Source organism: Abramis brama (assembly GCF_963993115.1).
Source record: "Abramis brama genome assembly, chromosome: 17".
Lineage (NCBI taxonomy): Eukaryota > Metazoa > Chordata > Actinopteri > Cypriniformes > Leuciscidae > Abramis > Abramis brama.
The window spans coordinates 1,006,597-1,022,458 of record NC_139979.1 but is presented as its reverse complement, the minus strand read 5'-3'; the positions used below and the strand labels follow the sequence as shown (position 1 = coordinate 1,022,458).

The following is a 15,862-nucleotide window of genomic DNA, read 5'->3' as shown; positions in this document are numbered from 1 at the left end:
CTACAAACATGGAGGATTTTCAGATTCTCTCCATATTTACAATTCTTTGCAGCCTTTATCCGCTTACCATTATGACTTAAAGTTTATTAAGAAGTATTTCCTACTAAAGCAAGGCGGTATTTAACTCTTATCCAGTAGGAGCAGAGTGGGCGTGGCCAGCAACATGCCCAGTGCATTATGGGAATTGAAGTTTTCCTTCCTATGGCATCGTGTTGAGTAGCTCTGCAAAGTTGCACTCAACAAAACTGATTATTAAACATAAAATGTTCTGATTGAGTGATGTCACATTTTCACTCTCAGTGAGAACAGACAAATTACTTGTCAGAGGAAACTTGTCACGTCTCGTCATGTAAATTATGAGGCAAGAAACATTTATTTTAAGCTTGACATTATAAGTGGTCTTCAAGGGGAAAAAAATAAAATGATGATAAAGTGAAAATGGTTCCTTTTGGGAAATGTATAATCATAGAACATGATGATGTAATCAGTTTATACTGTAGCTGATTGTATTCAGAAGATGTTTTAGCCAACATTGACTGGTTTAAAAAACATGATTTTTTTTTTTTTTTTTTTTTTTACACAAAATATTCAGTATTCCAGCTGAAATGAACACTGGCAATAAAACCAGCAAAACTTATTCTTTTTCACACAAATTAGAATTATGATTAATAAAGACGTTATGCTATGACCTCAAAACTCTTTTACCATAATGCATGATTAGTAAACTAATACTTTTTGACATTTGCATCAAATAACAAGCTGCATGCTTTTTTGTTGTTGTTTTTTACTTGTTCGTTAGCTCAGTTAGCTCAGCATTGCACGTCACATGCTAAAAGAGCTTAAAGACTCGGAGAAGCGAGCGCTAGAATGCTAAATTGGCTTTTGTTAACACGATCAGGTTTAGTGTAGATGTTATTTTGAAATGCAGTCAGCCTTTCTGCGCCTCGTGTGTGTTTCCAGCGAGTCTGTGTTGGTTCCTGCAGTATTTAACACATGCTGGTTTGGTTTCTCCGCAGTGCAATGTCCCGACAGCGAGGTTCTGTTCGACTCGACCGGTGTGATCCTGAGTCCGGGTTACCCCGACAGCTACCCCAACCTTCAGATGTGCTCGTGGATGATCAACGTGGAGAAGGGCTACAACATCACACTGCACTTTGAACTCTTCCAGACGGAGAAAGAGTTTGATATCCTGGAGATCTTTGATGGTGGGTTTGAATTATTCCTCATATCCGGGCATCATCTGTGCAACTGCGGCCCTGAATATTGCACACATTATTCTCCGGCCTTGTCGCAACTCTGACACTTTTCTGGAAAACTCGAAATTACATCTGGAATCCGTTTGAGTCGCTTTTTTTAGATCCGTGAGCATTACGAGAGAAATGTTTCCTCATTTAGGACCGCAGATATGCAAAACGCTGGGAAGACTCGAGGATTTCTTGATAGCGAGGCAATGGCAAAGACAATTCGGAAAACATTCAGAGTGTTATTAGCGCTAATTACTTAAGTGCTTGCAATCAGCAAATGACCCTATTACTCATCATTGATTGGATGCTCGTTAATGCCCATGGCATTTGCAGAGACCCAGTGGAATAGGAAGTGAGAAGCAATGGCAATTTCCGTCTCTCAGACCAGCTTTTGTGTTCATGTTTTGCAACGAGGCAATTTTTGCAGCTCCTTCCCAAGAGTCTTAAAGTCCCCCGTGGTGAAAGTCAAGTTTTAATGTTGGTTATATGTCTATGTGGTGTTTTCTAAGCTAAATTCATAAGTTGACTCCATTGCTGAGTATTTTCTCCTTAAAACTGCAGTGAGTGAACCAAAGACAGTCTCAAAAATGCGGTTGGAAATCGCCCCTGTTTCCTACATCACAAACATGTGACCAATCCCGTCACGTGTGGGCGGGGCTTTCCTCCAATGACTTTCTATCCGTGCGTCTCAATGTCCATGCTATCCATCCTAAACAGTCAGAGATACGGGTGTCGCAATATATCGCAAAACAAAAATGCTACAATGTGTATTGTGTACAGGCTAGTTCACCCAAAAATGAAAAATACTGGTGTTAAAAAATTCACGTTTACAGAGTTGTAGTGCCAGTACTACATTAAACTACTATATATAATGTTGAATATGATGTATAATAATGCAATGGGGCAATATTTGTGTGTCCTGATAATACCAAATGTCTGATGTACCAGTAAAAAGTGGCCGACATTATTTTAAATATATCTAGTCAGTGAAAGAGTGCAAACATTCATCTAAAATAATTCTGTATTTTCAGCTTCAGAATCATGAATATTGTTATTCTGGTGTCACTATTGTCCTGTGCTTTGGGTTTCAGCACCAAGTCCAAGCCTATTAATTTACACACCTAATGTAATATCAAATTTAGCATTTTAATCAACAGTCATTTTTTGTTAACCTTTTATCATATGTCTAGGAGTATCGCAATAATATCGTATCGTGAGTTCAGTTTCGTGATATGTATCGAATCGTGACATGAGGGCATCGTTACACCCCTAATATGTGAGATTAGAATAAGTGCGTCCCAAAGCACAGTTTTCTGAAAAGGGTCTGCCAGAAGTCCCCGGATGATCTGTTGCGCTCTATTACAATCGACTCTTATTCAACAATTTCTTTATTTTTTTGCATTGGAAATGTAAATCTGGTTTGTTTCTGTATGCATTTGTTCAGGGCCTAACGTGTACAGTCCGAGTCTGGCGGTGTTGAGCGGAGACCAGCGAGTGCCCTTTAACCTCACCACGACGGGTCACCAGCTGTTCCTGCGCTGGTCGTCCGATCACGGCACCAACAAGAAGGGCTTCCGGATCACTTACGTGGGTGAGTATCAAAGTATGTATCCCCGATCGGTAATTCCTTTCAGTTCTGTGTGTGTCTCTCGTAACCTTCTGTGTGTCCGGCCCATGTCGTGTGCGTTTAAGTCCGTGTCCCATCTGTCCGTGTCTTTGTGTCCAAATGTGTGTGTACAGTATTTGTATGTAACTTTGTCTGGAAATGCAGCAGAAATTGCTTCTGTCTTCCAAACTTAGTTTTATGGTTTAAAATTACATTCTATATACAATATAATGTAATAATTAAACCATAAAACTAATTTTGGACGACGCATCCCGCGTGTGCAGCATGTAACATAATAACACACAAATTATTTATGTTAATTACATTTATGGATGAATACTAGCATAAGAAAATTGATTTTTTTTTCAAATGTTATCAGAAAGACGCTGATCAAATAAATAAATACAAATATTCAGCGTATATTGAAATATGTCATTTTTAAATGAATGAAAAATAACTTTAGGCAAACCAGTGATGAATTCCAGAACCAAAGCTTTGATATAGTATTAAAATAAAATCTAGAAAACATAATAAATTGTTTTATTTATATCTAAAAATATAAAGGATAGTATAATCGATCTCATCTCCTATGATTTTTTATTTATTTAAATTAAGTAAAACTTTATTTTGATGCTCCTAACAGACTATCAGTAACTTTACAACTACATGTCAGCTTAATCTTACTCTAACTCTACTTATACTCTACTGAGGGCTAGTTGACATGTAGGTGCAAACTTACTTATAGTTAGCAGAATGTATGAAGTGGACTATCAAATTAAAGTGTAATCAAAAATGATATAATTAAATTGATTGTTATCTTAAATGTATTATAACTTGAGTGAAATTTAATTAAACTCTATTGGGAATGTAATTAAAACCTTCTTAGCGTAATTATAGGGCAAGATCTGCCAAACTCTAATTTATGTAATGATAAGGAAATGAGATATAATATTTCGTTTGATAATTTATTAATTTAATATATTTAATTTATTTAATCCAAAGAAAGTTGCAAAAGTAAACTAAACAGTTTACTATAGTCTAATGAGTTCATTCAACACATCGTGAGATTAGTATTATTATTTAAAAAATATTAGACGATAATATTATCATCTAGTATTATTTATAAATAACTAGTGATCCATAGGGATCTCGGCTTGGGCTCCGAAATGCTCAGAAACGGCCCTGCTCATATTTTAATGCAAATTTCTAGACAATGCATAAATACAATGCTAGATGGAAACACAGAGATGTGAATAAAAATTCCCAAATGTGCATAAAAATGCTGAAGTGGACATATGCACATAACTGCCAGTCTAACACGCAGAAAATAACCACATTGCATGAACACAAATGATCAGTATTTCCTTTTAAGAAAATCCTTAATGCAATTTAAATAAACTCCAGAATGCAAACGTTAAATTAAAGCGGCGAACTGCTTCGATCAGCTTGTTTCCGTCAGACTAGAATTAAACAGAAATTGCTGTTCTGTGTGTGATGAAGCGCGTCGAGTGTGTTTTAAGTAGTTCATGTCATTATTTGACTGTATTCTGAAAGCTGTGACGCTGCAGACGCGAGTGTGTGAAAGAAGATCCTCAAACATTCAAAGTCCAAATTATGATGTGTAAAAGTATTATAAAGCAGATGCATTGTGCCATTTCATATTTCGGTAACACTTTACTTAAAACCTTTATATATAATGCATGCAAAGTATTTTAATGCATTAATTATGCCTTGTAATGCACCTCATGAATAACTGTAACCACAGTTATAATATTATATATTCATCGAACACCTTTAGAAAGTTTAATGCATTAAAACACATGATAAACAACCAGTTTCAGATGCAACAAGGAATCTGCAAATAATATAATGCATTTTAACTTTAGTTTCTTATATTTATGAAGTGATAAAATGTGCATTATGAACACCTTTATTATAATGCATTAAACATAATGGAGTGAAGTAAAATGTTGCGGATCTGAAAGTTTAATAATAATCATACACAATTACAGCTTATGACCAATACTTTATAAATCTATCTGTCATATATATTTAATGAACATGCTCAACTTTAAAAAGGTTTCCCATGATAATAATTTTATGATTTAATGGTTCAACTCATAAATGAACACCATTCGTTATCTAGTGATGCACAACCTTGATAAAAACTATTATTTTCTGCACGACACACTAAAGTTGAGTAGTTTAGAAAGCTTATAGCTTTGGTTTTTTGTCATTTGTCATAATATAAAATATTATAATGCATTTTAACTTTAGTTACAGTTATTTATGAAGAGATGTAATGCATTATAACATGCATTATGAATACGTTTCTAATGCATTATACATAAAGGCTTTAAGTAAAGTGTTACCCATAATTCATTTTCAGCAACAGAAATGCACATGTGTCCGTCTAGATATGGATCTGCTGGTAACTCTAACATCACTGAAGGCTGTATTGGAGTGTTGTGGATGGTTTATCAGTGTGTAACGGTCCGGTCTCTGGTCGACAGCGATGTACTGCAGTACTCCAGACTCTCCTCAGCACGGCTTCGTCCTCAGTCAGACCGGCGGACACGTGAACAGTGTCGTGCGCTGGGCCTGTGATCGCGGATACCGGCTCATCGGGAACAACTCGGCCGTCTGTAGGAGGACAGCGCTCGCTCATCTGGCCTGGGACTCCACTGTGCCCGCGTGCCAAGGTGTTTCTGCAGTCACACACACACACACACATCTATCTTTATGAGGACATTCATTGATACAATGCAATCTCTAGCCGCTTACCCTAACCTTACCCATCACAACTAAGTGCCTAACCCGACCCCTGACCCTAAACCGACCCTTAACCTCATTATAACCTTATCCCTAAAACCAAGTCTTGACCCTCAAACAGGCCTTTAAAGGCTCTCAGAGACTGAGGACCGGCCAACATGTCCTCACTTTACTCTCTCTGTCCTCACTCCAGTGGTCTAAAACTCAAACTGGTCCTCACAAAGATAGTTGTACAAGTACACACACACACACACACACACACACACAGTTATCGTTTGCTCTAACCTTCACTGGACACACTCACAGCTCTGAGTTGTGATTGTGTTTCTACATTCACTATCGTTCAAACGTTTGGGTTTATAATGATGTTAAAAGAAGTTTCTTCTACTCACCAATGCTGTGTTTATTTGATCAAAATACAGTAAAAAAATTTGAAATATTATTATGATTATTTATTATTATGATATTTATGATGATAAATATTATTCTGAAGGATCATGTGACACTGAAAAATTCAGCTTTGATCACAGGAATAAATTACACTTTACTATATATTCACATAGAAAACAGATGATTTACATTAGAATAATATTTCACAATTTTTTTTTGATCAAATAAATGCAGCCTTTGTGAGCAGAAGAAACTTAATAAAATCACACCGAACCCAAACTCTTGAATGATAGTGTATATATACTTTATAATATATGTATATATTGTATATAACAGTGTAAAGCAGAGACAAATATCAGAGCAACAGAAGTGTTGTCCAGAGGGCTCGAATCCAAAATACATTTGTTCAAATCACTACTAGGAAAATATAATAACAATAAAAAGAAAACAAAACCCATTAATAAAGGGTAATTAAAGTAAATGTGTTTCTGAGAAACAGAGTTGTGCTTTAATTCTGGAGAATCTGCCAAGAAAATATGAAATTGGCATATTTGAAGGAAGTTCATTTACATTTTGAATGTGTAGTTTGTGAAAGCGTGGACTGCTGCTTGCTAGATAAGAGATGATCATTATACAATATAAAAGTCAGTGTCAATATAATAAGCATAAATTAAAAAGTTGGTTTACCCAAAACTGAACCGACCGAGTGAGTAAATAACAGGAATGGATTAACTATTCCTCTGTTTTGTATATTAAAGTGATTAATTCTTCTAAAGACTGCATTGCTGAAATATTTCATAAGTTTCTTTCTTTTCTTTTTTCTTTCTTTCTTTTTATTGTTGTTGTTTATTTGGAATGTAATGGAGATTGAATAGTTGCACAGATGGTGTCAGATGCCGACGTCTCTGATCAGTCGACTCGATGTTTTGTGTTCATTAATACGGCAGAGAGTCGTCTGCGTTCTGCTTCGGTTTCAATAGAAACACCGCTGATTTGTGGGGTTTATTTGATTAGAATTTAAGCACTCAGTAATTGGACGTCCTATTATACTTCATCACTGTATTAATCGCTGTGAAGAACTCCAGCACTTTTAATTACACATTCCTGCCATTCTGGCTAATTACAGTCTGAGACTCGCCATTCAGTGTGTGACTTCTGCTGTACTCGAAGAATGCATTTTATTAATAAAATATATTTTCTATATATACATACACACACATGCATATATATATACAGTATATACATGCATATTTTTCTTAAATATATACATGCACGTGTGTATTTATATATACAAAATAATTATACACACATATATTATGTAAACAAACTTTTATTTTGTATGTGATTAATCTTGATTAATGTGTGTGTGTGTGTGTGTGTGTGTGTGTGTGTGTGTGTGTGTGTGTGTGTGTGTGTGTGTGTGTGTGTGTGTGTGCAAGATGTGGGCAAGATCAGACATTTAATTAATTAACACAGTTTCAAGAAAGTTTGATGAATTAAAAAAGTAAAGACTACATGAAAACGTCTAAAATATAAATATTGGGTTACACTTTATTTTCAGGTGTCATTGTTACAGTGTAATTATATATTTAAGTACTGAGTAATATTAAAGGGACATTGTGTAGGAATTTCTTCCATCTAGTGGTGAAATAGTATTTTGCATTCAAACGAATAGTGCTCTCCAGCGCCTCGCATTTTCAAATGCGTGTTGCATCTACGGTAGCCGTTATGTACCAAAAAGCTATGACAGGATGTCTTATAATAGCACTTCGTCGAGTTTTCCTTCGGGTGAACTGTTATTTCAAACAAACTGCAACTTGACACAACGAACAAACGAATGTTACAGTTTTGAACAAACAAAACTTACAACCTTGTTTTTAGGGCCTTCTCTACTTTACTCAATAGCTGCTATTCATCAAAGAGTCTGTTTAACTTTTAACTATAAATGTTCTACTGTCTATATAATAAAGTTCACAACCAAGCAATGAAAAAAAGCTTGTAATTAACACTAGAAGTGCCATGGCGGTCATTTTGACCGTTTTGAATTTTATATCTGCAATAACTTTGTTGAAAAAATAAATAAAATCCAGCCGGTACCTGACTTTTCCTAAAAGTGTCTGTATTTTCATTTAAAATGTTTTTCATATAAATTACACATAAGGCAAAAAAACAAATGAACATTTACCTATATTTCGGCCATAGACGGTCAGATTGACCGCAATGAATTCCGCGGTATTATTATAGGCTATACATATACACAACAATAAAATGTGGTAAAAAAAATACACAAACATATTCAACAACAAATCATTTAAATGTAATGATATTCAGAACAGAACAAGAATGAAAAAATAACTATAAACAAGCCAAAATGAAATACTTTATAAGCGAAAGTGAAAGTAAGCGGCGTTAGGCTCACGTAACTCTCTAATTAGAATCAAAATGTTTCAGCATTTGCAATGTATTTGGATGGTAAACTATTCTTTATTACAGGCTTTGTACTTCACTCACGTTCCAATAGCGACGGAAAAATCATCCTCTTCACATGCGCAAAAATGGTACGAATTGTACTAGGCTACTGACTATATAAACAGAGCAGTGGAATTTGTATATGTTAGGTTGACTATTTTATTATGGCTATAATGAACAGGCTGCAATGTCAAGATTGCAATGCTGTAATATGGTGTGTGTGTGTGTGTGTGTGTGTGTGTAGGCGGGCGTGGGTGCGGGTGCGATCGAACAGTGGAAACATGAAAACATAGGCTACTCTGTCATTTTGTTCAGGACATCTACGGATATTATTTATTTATAAATGTATAATTAAACTTGTTTAAATGTACAGTTTGGTGTTGTTTTGTTTTTAAAAGAAAATCCTAATACAATAAATGCATTAATCTCTCAATTGGTTATTTATCATTAAAGATAGAGTTTGTAATCTATTTGACCGCTTGCAACAGCTCTAGTAGTTCTGGAATTCTGGCACTTCTAGTGTTAAGGCCGTAACATTGACTCACCTGTCGAGAAGAAAGCAGGAAACTTCAGCATCTCTTCTGAAAGCTTTCTCCTGCATTAGCTATCCCGACATTAACCCTTGTTTTTTGTAATCTCCGGTCACGTTTCCTTTTACGGTCTATTTTGGACTTTTTCGACGACGAGGACTCCTTATCCTGTGACTCAGCATATGTATGGTCCTCCATTATAAATAACCGTGCAGCCTTTTAAACTTGCAGTGACGAGCGCCTCTCTCTGCTCTGCTCCTCCGCTTCTGCTGGCTTCAGTCACGTGACGCTGGCTCTGAATGAAAACGCGTTGTGGAAACGCGTTGGCTTAGTACTTTTTGTCCCTCTCTGCTATTATAGTTTTTCAAGATGGCGGAACTACATGGAAGCCTCCGTGGACCTACCCGTCCCATGTATATAAAGATAATAAATTCTTAATTTACGAGGATAAGTCAGATAATTAGCAGAGGTATTTGTATACCATTGAGGACATATTTATGAATAAAAATATTGATTTTAGATAATAAAATACCTAAAAACCTACACATTGTCCCTTTAAGCAACTACATGTACTTACTATAGGGTTAGGGTTTGGTTGAGGGTTAGTTGCATGTAATTATGCATAATTTACTGTTATTACTATGGTAAGTACATGTGACATATGTAACAAGGACACTGTAAAATAAAGTGTTACTACATATTGATGTTTATCTTTGAAATGATTTGATTTCTGTGATCGTATCAAACAGGATTGATGTTTTAGAGCGACACATCCCAGAATTCATCAAATCCACTGTTAATGTTTAGTGATGATTTTCCCTGCTAAATGATGTCACTTCCTGGATGATGATGTCATGAAGGAACTGGCTTTTGTTGTTTGACTGACAGATCTCAAGACAATTACTCGACTAGTCGATTTTGAAAATAAGTAGTTTTGCACAGGTTGGGGAAGTGAATCCTGAGGTCACTCCGTGGGAATTGAATCAATTGCACTGACCTCAGACCAGCTGGAAAACCATCAGTGCTCTGCTCACCTCACTGTGATTGGTTAACGAGGAAACTGAGATTAACGAACTGACTTTGTGATACAGAAAGCTTCTGTATTGGACATTTCTTAATTCTGCTATTTTTATATATAATAACTGAGAAATGGACAGAATTGAAGAACAAAGTTTGGGAAATCATTCGTGAACATTCCCTGCCCTTCAGACATCTGCTATTTCAGATTTCAACAAACAGAAGTAAATTGTATTTTATAATTCCTGAGGGAAATAACAGGTTATAATACATTCACATTATTTGCATTTACATCTTTGTTTTCTCTTTTTAAATGCATATTTTGGATTTTATCCGCGAGGCATGTAACGCACGCCACGCATTTCCGCTCTGAACAGAATTTATAACACCAAACATGCATTCGCAAGACTTTTTGATTTCAGAAAAAATAAAAGTTGCACCATCGAAAGTTTCTTTATTTCCATGCACGAGTCCGACAGAATCAGATGTTCCACAACTTCTGTCAGAAGTGAACGTAGCGCAGATTCAAAGATTAAACGGGTCATGAACACGTCAAAGCGAACGCACTACAGTGAACGCTTCAACACGACATCATCACACACTCGTTCAGAAAGACGAATGCACCCGTTCATAATGTTTACTTTACGCTGGATATGATTAATATCATGCTCGCATTTTAGTAGTTTACTCGCTTACTGACACTTCAGCAACACAGCTAGAAGTATTCCTCATATGTCGGACAGGTAACACTTTATAATAACTGCACGCTATTAATCATTAGTTAAGCATTAGTAAACAGTTAATTCATCATTTACCGTATAAAGCATTAATAGACATTAATAAGCAGTTTATAAATACAGTTATAAATGCTGTATTCGTGATTTATAAGCATATAATGTGTTTAATAATTGTATTTTCATACTTTATTAATGATCAGTTTATCATTTCTAAATGAAGTATTGCATTATTTACAAACCAGTTATTTAGGAGTTGTCAGTGGTTCATAAGATCACTTAGAAAGTGTGAGTAAATGAATAATAAACGATATAAATGCACATTCATAAATCTTATTATTCAGACATATAGTAATAGTTACTTAGTGTGTTAATAAATGTTTTATTAATGTGTATTTCTACTGTAATTCATGATTAATTCAGGGAGTTATAAAGCATGTAGTAGTGGTCAGTTCACTATGTTTGTGAGCTCATCTAAAGTGAGGACTAGTTGTGCCTTGTGAAGCTTTTATAAAGGAGATTTAAAGGCTGTTAAATATTTGTATGTTCTGTATCATTGTGTGTGTTTGTTTCCTTTTTCTGTTTAGAAGATTAAAAATAGTTCATTGACCTTTATATTATATTATCACTAAATGCTTTATAACTGCCTGCATCTACTACATTTACTCACACTTTCTAAGTGATCTTATGAACCACTGACAACTCCTAAATAACTGGTTTGTAAATAATGCCATATTCATTTAGAAATGATAAATTGATCATTAATAAATACAATTATTAATACATTATAGAAATGCTTATAAATCAAGAATACAGCATTTATAGCTGTATTTATAAACTGCTTATTAATGTCTATTAATGCTTTATAAATGATGAATTAACTGCTTAAATAATGATTAATAGCGTGCAGTTATTATAAAGTGTTACCGTTGGACCTTTTATTGAAACACTGTTGAGACGTGATTCACATGAGAGCTGTGATTAAGATGTTTGAGTTATTTTTGTAACGCCAGTGTCAGAAACAACATACTTCACCTTTAAAGTGTCATGAAACCCCTGTTTTATCCTGGTCGTTCACACCTCAAATTTGGGAAAAGTCTCTAGAAACGGGCGTGTAAACTGTGGAAAAGTGGGAGTGTGGGGGGGGAGAAAACAACCAATTATAAAAACACACTCATTATACAGACATGAATATTAATATATGACCAGAGTCGAGTGTTAAACATCGAACGCTATGTTACAAACTGCCTAAACGAGGGAGAACCGCAGAACAACATTTACAAGGTCTGATATTTTCATTGGAGCATTACAGTCTCTGAGCGAATGACACGTCAGTTTAACAGAAGAATAAAGAGAACAGCTGTATTCATTGTTCTTTGAATTGTCGGTCTACATCTTTGTCTTCTGTGTATCAGAGTAATTCCTGCTGTCGTCGTGTTCATGATCAGACGTACGGCTGCGTCGGTGTCTTTATCTGCACGGAGAAGACATGTACACACACACACACACACACACACACACACAGGGCTGGCTCATGTTTAGAGCACTGGAGAATATGAAATATGTGCATTAAAACTCGAAACGCGCTCGCATGTGAACGATATGATCCGCGTTACTCATCGTGGCAGAAACCGCTCTCATCCTCAACAAACTCGTCTCTGTGCCGGCGTGACTCCGATCGTCAACCAGCGGGAACTGGATAATATTGTGAATGTTCTGATCCAATCTGACCTCTGACCTGTAATGCCTGAATCATAATCACACACTGTTGTCGTTGGCCAGAGGAGAACTGAGCGACTGAGTCTGGGTTTACACAAGGTTTCTATTTTCATGATGGAGTTTTGGCTCCACTGTCGCCTTTCTCTTTTGCCTGCTTAGTTGGGGACATTTAATATAATATTCAACGATATTATTGATATGCCTGCATTGACACCATTATGAGAACTGAACCAAATGGGAGTGTGTTTCCCGTATAACGCTGTAACTCGCTGCTTCACTACTATAGTGCGATCATCGTTGAAGAAATCAACTATAGTCACGACTGTTTCCCGAAACCGTATTGTCGCAAATTGGTCGTTCAACCGCGTTGGTTAATGATGTCACGCAGGTTATGGAGTAATAACTACTGTTAATGAATCTGTTTGATGACATCTGAGGACTATTTCTCATTTTTCTCAGTTATTTTGCTTTATTTCCAGATTCAGTCATAGGCTCGTTCTTACACACTAGAGCTCGTTCACACATGCGCACTCTTCAAGAACTACGCTTTAAATCTCTTGACAAACTAAAAGACGTAAATGGCATTTGTATGTATTCTAAATTAAAGACACAGATTGTTCTGAATGTCAGCTTGATTATTTTGCTCAAGATCAGGATTTATTGAGTCCACATGTCATGCAAACTAGAAACTCTTCTTCTAACCACAGGTCGAGATCTGTCGTTACACACACACAACTCTGCGATGCTGTTTGCGAATGTTCGTTGGAACGATGGTTTCGGGAAACACCGACTCGTTGAACTGCTGATAACGACAGAACTTGCGAACATAGTTGCTAACGATGCTTTGGGGAAACGCACCCCTGGACGATGACATCACGGTTTTCTCCAGAGTGGCGATACATATAAATTAACTAAATTAATAACTTTTTTTACAACAAAAATGAACCATCACTGAACTTACTTAAGCTGGACTTTGACGCTATTTTCTTCTAGAAACAAACTTTGTTGCATTATTTCCCTGTTATCTCTGTAAAGCTGCTTTGAAATTAGTCTTTCTGAACGAGTGTGTGATGATGTTGTATTGAAGCGATCATTTATTATAGCTTGTCAAATCTGCCCTTTTTTGGGTGTGAGCAAAAACACTGCGTTTGTGTGTGTGTCCCTTTAAATGCAAATGAGCTTTAGCTCCGCCTCCGTTCAGAAGAGGGTGGAGCCTTTACATGAGCTTCAGAAACTCCGGCAATAACAGAACAGGCCAATCTCCCTCATCCAGAATCCCAGAATCACCAGGAGCGAGTGCAGCCTTACGGAGAGACTCAGGAAGAGCTTCTGAATGTTAGTGGAGACATTTCTGTAGTTGTTGTGGAGTTACACTGATCATCTCATCATCATGTTTAACTTCTCCACACGTGTCCACAGTTCCTGAGGTGTTTATAAGACAGCAGTGACATGTTCTGGTCAATAGTGTTCAGTGCTCGTCTGTGCTCAACCACAGAACAGCTTCAGGCTTTGCTGGATCTTCATCATTGCGTTAGAACTGGTCTCTGTTGTCGCTTGTGGAACCAAATGTCGGCTGGTGTGTGTAAACGTGCAGATTAAGGGCCGCTAATATTATAATAAGATCCTCTTCATACGTCAGAAGGAGAGCAAAATCTGATCGGCTTATTTTATAATATGCTTGCAGAGAAAGGCTCACCAGAACACAGTTACTGGGTTTCACTTTTCACGTTTTCTGTGTTGGTAGAAGCACCGGATTATAGCACTGACACACGGGAAAAGTCCGATTTTCATGATATGTCCCCTTTGATGTAACTTGATGTTCTTTGTCTATGGTCTCGATGGTAAGTGTAGTTGTGTTTTGCAGCTGTGTCGTGTGGGCCGCCGGTGGCTCCTGTGAACGGAGGCGTTCTGGCTGCGGATTATTCTTCAGGAACACGAGCCACGTATTTCTGCAGCGACGGCTTCCGCCTGTCCTCGAAAGAAGTGACGAGCAGCGTGTGTCAGGCCGACGGCACCTGGAGCACGCACAACAAAACCCCTCGATGCACAGGTGAGACTCCATGATGAAACCCCTGAGACGATGCTCTGCTTTAACATCACCAGGACAGTTCAGGGGTCAAATGATTATATTGATCATGTCTGCTCACAGAGGAGTTAAGGGAAAAACAATCTTAACAACCACTAACGTCTCAGTTTGTGTAAATCTACTTAGGGTTCAGAGTATTTATTTTTTCCCTCATTAATTTCACACATGTTATGGTTTTGTTTCATTAATACAGTGTATACTTTATTCTTGATTTCCCTGTAAAGAATGGAAGTGAAATGTGACAACATGCCCCATAGCTGGGGTTCATAATAACATGACCATATGACAGATTAAAATATTATCTGATCTAATCAACAACAAAAAAATGAGACAAACTAAAATATTTTGTCAATAAAATACAATTATTAACTTTTTCATTTAAAATAATGGCATTTTTTAATAATTGAAAAATATTATTTTTTGAGTTTGACAACAAACACACTGCAAAACAGCTATACAGCATAGTCCAAAACATAATAATTAATAATTTCTGAACATTGACTCTCAGTCTTTATTCACCTTTTTTCATGGTTTCTCAATAGAATTCATAGAAAAGAATATTATAATTCTAATAGGGGCTCACTGTAACGCAGTGTGACAACATGCCCCGCCTGAGCAACTGGTGTTTAAACCCGGCGAGTGTTTCTGCTGTTAGATCAGCATTAAAGAACAGATATAAGATTAAAATAATATCAGATTTGTCTCATTTTAAATAAAACTGAGATGAAAAATTTACTTCAGTTAGAAATCTACTTTTGCAATGGTTAAATAAATGTTCAGTGATATCTCAAAGATGTTTTTAATATTTTCTCTATACAGTGTTGCTATGGCGACTAGTAAACACACTAAGTTTCATCATGATGGCCTGTGTGGAAAGCTTTAAAGCACGTGTGTGTTAGTTTGTGCCCCGCTCACACATATACACTGTAAAAAAAACAAGTTGCTGCCTTTAATTTTTAAGTACAGTCAACTTGGATGTTTAAGTAATTTCAACTTAAATTACAATAAACAGGCTATACAAGGTTCAAGTCAAACTTTAAAAAAAAAGTTGAAAATTGCTTAACTTATTTTGATTAGTTAAAGCAATGTAAAAGCATATGTTGTCATAACTTATTGATCAAATAATTTTTTACAGTGTATTATGTCCATTTACAGTATTTAACACACACTAAATAAAACATATCTGAAATGTCATCCTTGCATTGATGCATTTAACAGACGCTTTTATCTAAAGTGACTTGCATTGCATTAAAAGTATAAATGCACCATGTGTGTTACAACGAGTCGCGTGTTAG

General features: G+C 36.2%; 1 protein-coding gene across 1 annotated transcript in view; it reads left to right on the top strand.

The window, feature by feature from the left end:
• csmd3a (CUB and Sushi multiple domains 3a) overlaps nt 1–15,862 on the top strand; it is a 332,667-nt gene that overhangs the window by 226,841 nt on the left and 89,964 nt on the right. Inside the window, exons 47-50 of the mRNA XM_084089625.1 lie at nt 1,017–1,205; nt 2,689–2,835; nt 5,364–5,552; nt 14,346–14,531. Of these exons, the coding sequence (XP_083945751.1) occupies nt 1,017–1,205; nt 2,689–2,835; nt 5,364–5,552; nt 14,346–14,531 (711 nt within the window). The remainder of the gene's footprint in view (nt 1–1,016; nt 1,206–2,688; nt 2,836–5,363; nt 5,553–14,345; nt 14,532–15,862) is intronic.